General features: G+C 38.9%; 1 protein-coding gene across 4 annotated transcripts in view; it reads left to right on the top strand.

The window, feature by feature from the left end:
- Window positions 1-1,948, top strand: part of NEDD4L (neural precursor cell expressed, developmentally down-regulated 4-like, E3 ubiquitin protein ligase) — a 259,010-nt gene extending 257,062 nt beyond the window's left edge. For all 4 annotated transcript variants that reach the window (XM_019531744.1, XM_019531743.1, XM_019531740.1 and 1 more), the window contains one exon: window positions 553-1,948. In XM_019531744.1, the coding sequence (XP_019387289.1) occupies window positions 553-655 (103 nt within the window). In that variant the 3' untranslated portion in view covers window positions 656-1,948. The remainder of the gene's footprint in view (window positions 1-552) is intronic.
- Window positions 1,949-9,654: the final 7,706 nt, after the last annotated feature.

Raw genomic sequence — 9,654 nt, 5'->3', positions numbered from 1 at the left:
TGCATTATCCAGTAAATTCTCCAAGGGCTTGCCGGTGGCCCTGCTGCCTGCCATGTGTAGCTATCTCCAGAGGGTAGATGAACATCTGTCCTTTAAATTCAGTGCATCTCTGCTGAAGCTCTGAAAATGATGAAACTTTTGTGGAAGCCTGAATTTCTATTAAATTACGCAACTAAAAATTACCATTTTTTAAGCCAAGCCAATTTTAACAATTTTCCAATCTCTGGTCTAAATAGGAAAAAATCAGCTGGCTACCTGTGAATGTGAACTTAAGTACAACCAAGGTGTGGGTTCAGCTGCTATTAGCAGTGTAGGGACAGAAAGGACACTAGAGAGCTATTTTCAAAAGGACAATAAGTTTCACAGGCAAAGGCAGCCTCCATTTTGTTAGTATTATTATTGTTGTGGTTGTTATTGTTTTTGTTACTTATTGTTATCATGGCCAATAAGAATGCTATGATGATCAATTGTAATAAATTATTGAGCCATATACAGTTATTTGTCAATTTTAAATTGATTTTTTTAGTGATACTTTTTCTACTTCATTTTCAGCTTTAATCGCCTTGACTTACCTCCTTACGAATCTTTTGAAGATTTACGAGAGAAACTTCTTATGGCAGTGGAAAATGCTCAAGGATTTGAAGGAGTGGATTAAAACAGCTACTTTTTTTTTTTCTTTTTCCATCGAGCAAGTTCTGCTTGCACTTTTGAATTTTGCCTAACGGACAGTGAGTGACTATGACTGAACAGTTGCACAATGTTGGTTCATGGAGCAAATCTCTTCTACAGTGCAGTTGCCTAAATTCAGAAGTTTTGAACTAGACCCTGTGGATAGTATTTCTGACACTACCACAGCAAATTACCCGACTGGTTGATGTGTACTCTGATTACATTTCAGCAGGACTTGTTCTATTTATGTTGTGCCTCTGTAGGCAAAGCCCTTAATAAATATTTTACATACTTTCTAATGACAATGAATGGAATTAATCACTTTACAGGTATAGTATTACAGCTCATGTTTACTTTTTACTTGATTTAGACATATTTTCAGATTTTATTTCATTACAATTAAAAATATCATATGCTTGGAAAAATGAGCATTTTTCTTATCTTAATTTCATACCAGACTTGATGCCAGTGGCATTTTTACTTTCAAAGTGCATTTTGAGCCTTGTCTCCAACCTATTGGATAAGTAGAAGAAACCTTTGTCAGAAATTTTCTACAAATGGGATATATTCAGAGAAAATCTAAAACCTTTTCACTGAGCACATTAATATTTTCTGTACCCAGAAGAATAAGTACACATTGGATGTTACATTTTTGTATGAATCAGTAGAATAGTTGTAAGTTAAGAGAGGATCATAACATAGCATGCCAAATCTCACATTCAATAAAGAAATCGCCTCATTTATTCCTTGGTAATATTTACATGTGCTATAAAGCCTTTTGGGAAAGGGTTGGCATCATTATAGAAGAAGATGCTTAACCTATCATTAACTTTGTACAGTGATTCTTCTATTATCCTTTCCTCTTTACTGTTTGCAATGGAGGCATTTTGAATGAAACCTGGCACTGCTTGATTTGGAACTGTGGAAACCAGATCTTTTTTGTCAACCTATTTGTATGCATTTGCTAATGATATCGAAATAACATTTTTTTTGTTTTGTTTTTTGTTTTGTTTCTAACTGCACCAACTCTAAAGGCACTTTATGTAACACATGGAGGTCATATCTTTTTTTAAATCCTAAACATTAATGTGATTATATTCCTTCTCACTGCACATGTCTTTCTGGTGCAATATCTATCAATTGTGAATCTGGCTGCTGCTGATGTATAAAATCCAGATGTAGAGCTGAGCCTGCAGACATGTTCTCACCAATTGTTTCTGTGATTTTATTTTTTACTCTATCACAAAGATTTATTTAATATACACAGCTATCTAATCAATTTTGTTACCTATGACATGTTGCATGCTTAAACTATAATGCCTGAGTTGCATCTGTTGTGTGATAGATTAAAGATGAAAGAGAAGACTTGCATTTGATCCACTGAAGTGAAATGGTTACCGCAGTGATAAGGTAGACTGGAGGGTGTAGATTTAGAAATTTGATTACGTTCAGCTTTGTAAGTTTTTGCCCAGGTACTTCACGTCTTCTAAAAATCCACTTGATCGTTATTCATAAGTAAAGTGATAGAGTGCAAGAACTAAAACATTTTCACATAGCAGATACTGTTCACTACCAGCAATGGGTGTGGCAGTAATTGCTAGCAGGGAACTTAATGAGTATAACCTCTGGCTGTAAAACCTACTTTAAGAAAACTTATCAAAGCTGTTAACATTTAGCAAATACTAATGGGTGGAACTTTGCCTGGATGGGAGGTCACCTTAGTGCACTGACAATAGGGTGAAGAGCCAGCAGGTGCATGTAGAAATTCTGAATGGTTTAATTGGTACATCGATTAAGGTTGATTCCCTCTCGATTATTATATTTATTTTCTGACATTCCTTTTTGTTTTGTCTGGTGATCTGAAAACTTAGACATGAAAATGAAGTGGACTGGATCCAAATAGATGTAACACACTACTGTGATTGCTTCTGACCTTTGGAGTGGGTTGTGATCCTGATATTCTTAATGTAATTCAATGTGCCAAACATCTCTAGCTACCATATGGCATCACCTCTGAAATATTCTGGGTCATTTCTCTTTCTTTGGACAGTCTTAAATGGAAACATTTCTGTATGTTTGGAGGTTCCATTTCACTACAGTACTGTATAAGATTCTTAAGCCAATGGGCCTTGAACTCACATTGTGGACTTTTAAATATGACCTAACATGTGCATATAAAGGGAGATGTGATCTAGCAATTAGACTGAGAAGAACTGAATGTCAGAGAGGCTTGGTCAAATTGCATAATCCCAAACTTGCTCAGTGTGACTTTGCTTCTGTCCCTGATTTCCTGCCTCTAAAATTGATTTAATAGTACAGTAAAAGCTGTGTTAACCAGCACTTTATTAGCCAGAAAACTCTATTAACTGGCATCTGATCAACACGGCAAAAGCGAAACTGGAAGTACCACTTCCAGGGGACCTCCCATTTCGCCACTGCGAACTGAGTTTTTCTTCACTACCTTTTCGGCCCATGGCCCAGGGCAAAGCAGCCTGTGCGGGGAAAAAGCAGCCTGCATGGGACGTCCCTCTATGTCCCCCGGCACATTGATGCACGTTTGATTAACCAGAATATTTAATTAACCATCATCCCCCATTCCCGGGGGATGCCGGATAACAGAGCTTTTACTGTAATTACCTGCCTATATCAAAGCCCTTTTAGACAAATGCTGTTGTAGAGCTGGGGGCTATCAAACAACAGAGTATAATGTTTTAAGATCAAGTTTTTAGAAAGTTTACGTTACTGTCTTTTCAGATCTGCTAAGATGCATGGACTTTAAAACAGAAATTCCAACAAATGGTAGACCTCAGTAATGCATTTTGCGTATTGAGAGGCAGCAAAATCAGTGTGGATGTGCTTATGGCACATTCAGCATTGGAAAACCAGTTTAAAAAAAACCCATCTCCTACATGCCATAGTCAGGAAGTATGACTGCAGTACATGAAGGCAAGTCCAAGAAATATTTAATCTGGCTAGTCTGGTTAATAATAGAAGTGAAACAACAGGGACTAGCTGCCTAAATCCCTGGCAAGCCCAGGCAGCAGGTGCTAATCCACACCTTGCTGTGCAAGAAAAGGTGTATAGAAAAGTTTTGTATTCTCTGGTTTGAACACAGATAAGTGCATGGAGCTGCTACATTGCACTCAAGCTAGCTAAACTTCCAGTAGTTCAGTTGTGCTAGAACGTCACTTCCCAAGTGCAGCCTGGGCAGATCATGTCCCTAGCTCATTTAGGGCTAACTCTGCTATTGGAAGCACTGTTAGTGGAAAAAGAACACTGCACTAACATAGCAATCTTCCTCCTATACCCCAACCCAGTTAAGGGAGTGCCATGCAATCCCAGGCTGTCTTGTGTCAACATAACCTCAGAGTCCCTTGAATTCAAACCTCACAGCACAAAAAGGGACCTATCCGTTATTATTGGATCAGCAAGTCATTTTGCCTACTGTGGTGGTGGATTGTTTAATTGGAAAAGTGAATTGTCCAGTATGACTTCTTTATTTCACAAAGCTTTTTATGTTGCCTATAAACGTTCTTTCTCGTTGGCTAGTGCTAACAGGCTGTTACTAAGCGTCATATTTGAATAACAATCCTTGGCTTTGTCTATAAGGAGTTTAGCCACCAACATAGCTATGTTGATGTAACTGCACTGATGCAGATTTCTAGGGTAAATGCACTGCACTGTTGCAAACAAGTTGCTGTTCTTAAGGTAGTTGCATCAAGGCACAGACAAGAGTAGCTCCCCATTGTAACTCATGATGCTTCGTAGGAAACACCATGAGTTTCAATGATCTCCTGGACCAAACAGAAGTTTGCTGTTGAGCCCTGGAAGTGGGGAATCCAGCTGCTGCTTAGAGCAGCTGCAAGCCTGCAGCTGCTCTCCCCATAGAAAGGCCCTGGCACTGTCTTCAGAATGGGAGGGGGGAAGGAAGCAGAGGGAGCTCATTCTGGAGGCTCCAGTCTACCCACCCCACCCTCCATCACCAGCTAAAAAGAACGTCATTTTGTTACCTATAACAAAATGACATGTTGTAAAACCAGACTGAACTCCCTCTGCTCTCTTTCCCCACTCCCATTCTGAAGACTGTGCTGGAGCAGGGCCGAGCTACTGTCAGCCCAGCCTTGCACACAGTCACAAGTTACTGAAGCCACTCTGTTTTGGAGTGTCTTCATCTGAACCCTCATGATTTTCATGGGCTGGGGCCCTTTTAAAGCACTTTACAGCCGTGCACTTCTGTTTGGTCACAGAGAGTTTTCAGGGGCCAGATATGGCAAAAATTGTCACTTCTTCTGTCTGCGCATTCAGTGGCTAAAATCTCCAGGATAGACAAACCCCTTGTGACAACAAAAAAGGCTAATATGACTTGTACAGTTGCTCTTTAACCCAGGGAAGTATCTTCAGTTATGCAATAACCTGTGTGGGTGCGGGCATACAATATTATGCTTCAGTGACCCTTTTAAAGGAACTTGATTTTATACTGCAGATTACCGTAGCAGAGTATTTGACAGTTTAGTGTTGGCTAATATGATGCACGATAGGGTTTTTTGGAGTTCCTGTTCTAACATGCTGCAGCCTATTAGCAATCTGTTTGGAACTCTTACTGCCGGATTTCAAGAACATTTTCTTGAAAAGTGGCTAATTGTCTCATTATTAAACCTTAGTTAATGAGGGAATTGGTCCATTGGAACCTATGCCCTAACACTGTGCCTTTCTTTAATTTTTAAATTCTGCATTCAGATTTAATTTGCCTTGACCAAGTACGTATGGGTAGCTCACCCCCTTAATCACAAAGCCAGTACTGCAATACAGTTTGTATTTTAAACGATATATCCATCCAAATCATAATTTGGAGTCAAGAAGTCAGTAGCCATCAAAGATCTTGCACCCAATTGATTTGTCCATTTGTTCACATCAAGGCTTTTAGATCTCTGGTTTTCTAGTAAGAGTGGTAATTTATATAGAGCAAAACACAGTAATTCCACCTTGCATTCCTAGCCAATGGAAACTCATGACTTGGACATCTTTTCTTCCTCTTATCTTCCTTCTATCCTAAAGTTAACAAAGCAGCTAATCCATTATATTACCAGAGCTTATTTTTAAAGTCTCTCATCCTACTGACATCCCTGCCTCTGAATTATTTTTTATGTGATTGGGCTGGCTATGTGTTGTCATGCAGTGTTTTCTAATACATCAGTAGAGGGTGCTGCTATGCAGACTAACCACACAGTTGGTGCCACGCCTAATCTCAGTTCACCCAAAAGAAATGCACTGCTACTGTGATGTTTAGTCTTTCCAGACTGGTGATCGTGGTTGCAGAGTTCTGCATCACACACAAATCTCAGTTTTGAGTTACCAAACCTGTTCAGACATGGGTGCAACTCTGGTGTCTTTAAAATCCACAGGAAAGCTCTGATCAGCTTGAATGGGGCCAGAATTTTACCCTTTGTGTTTAAAACTGGGAGGAAAAAGTCATTTGAACCATATTTTTAATGTATATAAATAAGTACAGCATGTTCACAGAAATAGAGATGAATATTCAATGTGGAAATTATTTTTAAAATCTTAAAATCAGTACCAGATTAGACATCTAGCAAGCATCCATTTGTTTGGTTTCGTAGCAAAAATCTTTTCTTTTGTATAGAATTTCAAAATTAAAAAAAAAAAAAAACTACCCTCACATCAGACATCTATTCAAAGATGTTGCACTAAAGTAATGCATGTTTGCAATGCACTGAGGAAACTTTTGATACAACTGGAATTTAACCATATTAATGTTCTATATCCCTCAGGTCTGTCAAACTGCACAACCTTTATTGCTATCACATTTTTTATAAGCACAAACCATGAATAATCATGGCTATATATTTCTAGGTCATCCTGGTCTTTCTACTTTGATCTTTCATTTACAACATCATGTTTTCCTTCTTCAGGTTAGCGTCAATGTAGCCTTGGTTCCTTTTTTTTACCACTATATATACATATATACACAGTATGTACCCACATACAATTGAACATATATGTATTGCGTTTTTATACTTCTTTAATCCATTCTGAGTTCATAATTGGCTTTAAAGAGGATTATAAGCAGTTTGTCTCCACTACAGCTTCAACAAAACCACGCCATAGTGAATACATTCTGATTCCCAGTGGAAACCCCTAGAAGGTGATGTTGCTGAGCTCTATGTTTGTGAACCTTTGCCTTTATTCAAATCGAAACCTGAAACGATGACTACTTCCAAAGGTGGAAAAGTGTTTCAGACATTCCAGATGAAATTTTGCAATGTTTCGTAACTTTTTATTGTAAAATTGCTTCAGAATATGAGGCTATTTGAAACAATACTAAACTGCCTTGAAATTGATTTTAAAAAGGAAGAAACAAAACTACATATAAACAATACTCATTTTCACAATCAAAAAAGCTTTAAAATATGGTTGGATTTGATAAACGATGGGGGATGGTTTTGTTTAAGGGCAAAATCATTTTTTCCGTTTATTTTCTTAAGAGAAGTGAAGGGAATTGTAGTTTGTTTTCCTGACAGCAAAAGATCAATGTGACAAAATGAAGTTGTTGTAATGAAATGATGCAACTTGTTAAATATTTAATAAAGAATTATGGAAGCTGGAACATTTTATACTTCAAATACATGGTTTGTCTAATTGAAACTTTGTTTTGTTTTGTTTTGTTTAAAAAATAACTTGTGTTACGAGTCAGAATTTCCAGCAACCTTCTCTTGGTTGATTTGCAGAAGTAAGTGAATACAATCGTAATATCTACTCTGTAATTTATTCAAGTAGTTCTACCATCCAAGTATTTGTAAATTCTAGAAAATGATTTCTGCTTTAAACTTGATGACTCATAAGTAATATTATATTAATAATAATTAGTAGATATTATTACCACACACATTTCTTTGAAGAAATGCCATGGTATGCAAGATATAGGCTCCTCTTCTAACCCCCCATTCCCCACTGCCCCTGTATTCCTATGCCTACTTGGTCCTCTATTGTTTTCAGGATCAGAAGAGTAATTCCTGCTAAACTGCTTCCAAGTGGGTTTAAAGTGAGCAATTCTCATCTTGAACTATTCAACTTTATGAGGTTACCTCTGAGCTCCTATATGAATCAATATGCCTACAATATGTATACCAGGTATTTTTACATCTAGCACTCGCCTTTTTTTCCAAGTGGAAAAAAGTGCACATTGTATGTGAGGAAATATGATTAAGTCTATGTGCAATCCATAGGGAGCAGAACAATGAGCAGGCCCAGCTGCCTAGCTGCTGCTGCCCACTAAATACAAGGAAAGATCTTTTTTTTTTCATTCTGCCTTTCAAAAACAGGGTGAGCATTAGGGGTATGCAAAATGGGCCGTATTCGATTTGGATTCGGATTTGGTCCGAATTGGGGACAGTGATTCAATTCATTGATTTGGATCACTGTCCCAATTTGATTCGACTGAATCTGAAGATTCAGTGCTGATTCAGGGAATCAGCAATTTGACCAGAGACACAGTTTTAAATGTTTTTTCTATATACCTTGAGGTACCAGGTGTGGCTCATGAAAGCTGCAATGGTGGGGTGGATGGAGTCCCACAGGAGTGTGCCCCTACCGTGTGCTCAGAAGTGGACCAGAAGTACTTCCAGTCCACTTCTGGGTCCACCACCAAGTGCACAGGGGACCCTCCTGTGCCCCTCCGCCTCCCCCCCCTCGGCTTGGCAATCGGTCACAGAGGGACCATGGGTGCCCCCACCCCCCAGACCCAGGAGGCACCAGTCACCAAGATGAGTGGTAGGAGGGGTGTCCCTCGCACACTCCCTTGCAGACTGAGAAGAGTACCAGAAGTGCTTCTGGTCCACTTCTGGGTCCGCTGCTGAGGACTCTGGGGACTACCCTGTGCGATGCTTCATCCACCCCAGCATCTCGGCCCATCCCAATATACAGTCTGTATGTTCTTTTTCTGCTTTTGATTTCTCCATTGAAGAGGATGATTGAATGACTTTCCTCCTAACCTTTAGCTTCTCTTCTTCCATGGGAAGCTTCTGAACACTCGTACTGCCAGAGCATCAACATTTTTAAAAGTTGATTCTATCAAGCACACTTGTGCTCCAGCTCCAGTTGTCCATTTGCTCCTTATCAAGACTAAATACTTTTCCAATGTAAAGTGACAAACTGTATGTAATACATCATAGAATTAACTGGGGATCTTTCCAACAGAAAAAATAAATAGCTTTGATGTTATGCACAATTCTCCCAGCAATGCCTATTCATTTTGTTAATACATTGATATCAGTATGTCCAGTAAGCATTCCCAAAAACTGGATTAGTAGTTTTTTAAATATTTCCAATATGACTTGAAAGCCAAGTTGGCAGCTTTCCTAGTGTGCCACAGTGATCTATTTGAACTATTATTTTAGTAGTGTTGGAGTGATGTTTTAGCTGTGATTGTCCACAAATTATGCAAGAGGTAAGGATTTTTTTCATGATTATCTTTTTATTGGACCAACTGCATGGTTGGGATAAAGTTAGACAAGCTTTCAAATGCAAGACTTGATGAAGCCCTGCAGGCTTGTCTAATATTATCCCATGCATTTGGTCCACTAAAAAGGTAATTGCCCATAAAAATCCTTGCTTCTTGCATATTAACTATTGGCATAAAGAGGCTGTATTACAGTAACATGCATTATACAAGGAGGGCTTGCTACCAGGCAAGTACTATGTGGTTTACAGGTAATTTTTCATTTTCCAGAGTCCTGAAGCACTTGACCAAAGCACTTTATCCATCTAAGACTCTCTGGCTACCTCCCGGAAGCAATGCCACTGCTACTTTAAAGTAAGCCCATTAAGATTTCCAGTTTCCATCCCTCCCAGTGGTGGAACCAGCAGCAGTACTTCAACTCGGCCAATGTGGTGCCGATCTTCAAGAAAGGGAGGAGAGTGGATCCGGCTAACTACAGGCCCATTAGCCTGACTTCTATCCTGGGGAAG

This window comes from Crocodylus porosus, unplaced genomic scaffold, assembly GCF_001723895.1.
Source record: "Crocodylus porosus isolate Cpor-Errol unplaced genomic scaffold, CroPor_comp1, whole genome shotgun sequence".
In the NCBI taxonomy this organism is placed as follows: domain Eukaryota; kingdom Metazoa; phylum Chordata; order Crocodylia; family Crocodylidae; genus Crocodylus; species Crocodylus porosus.
Note: the sequence above shows the minus strand (reverse complement) of the source record. Positions and strands in the feature narration are given on the sequence as shown.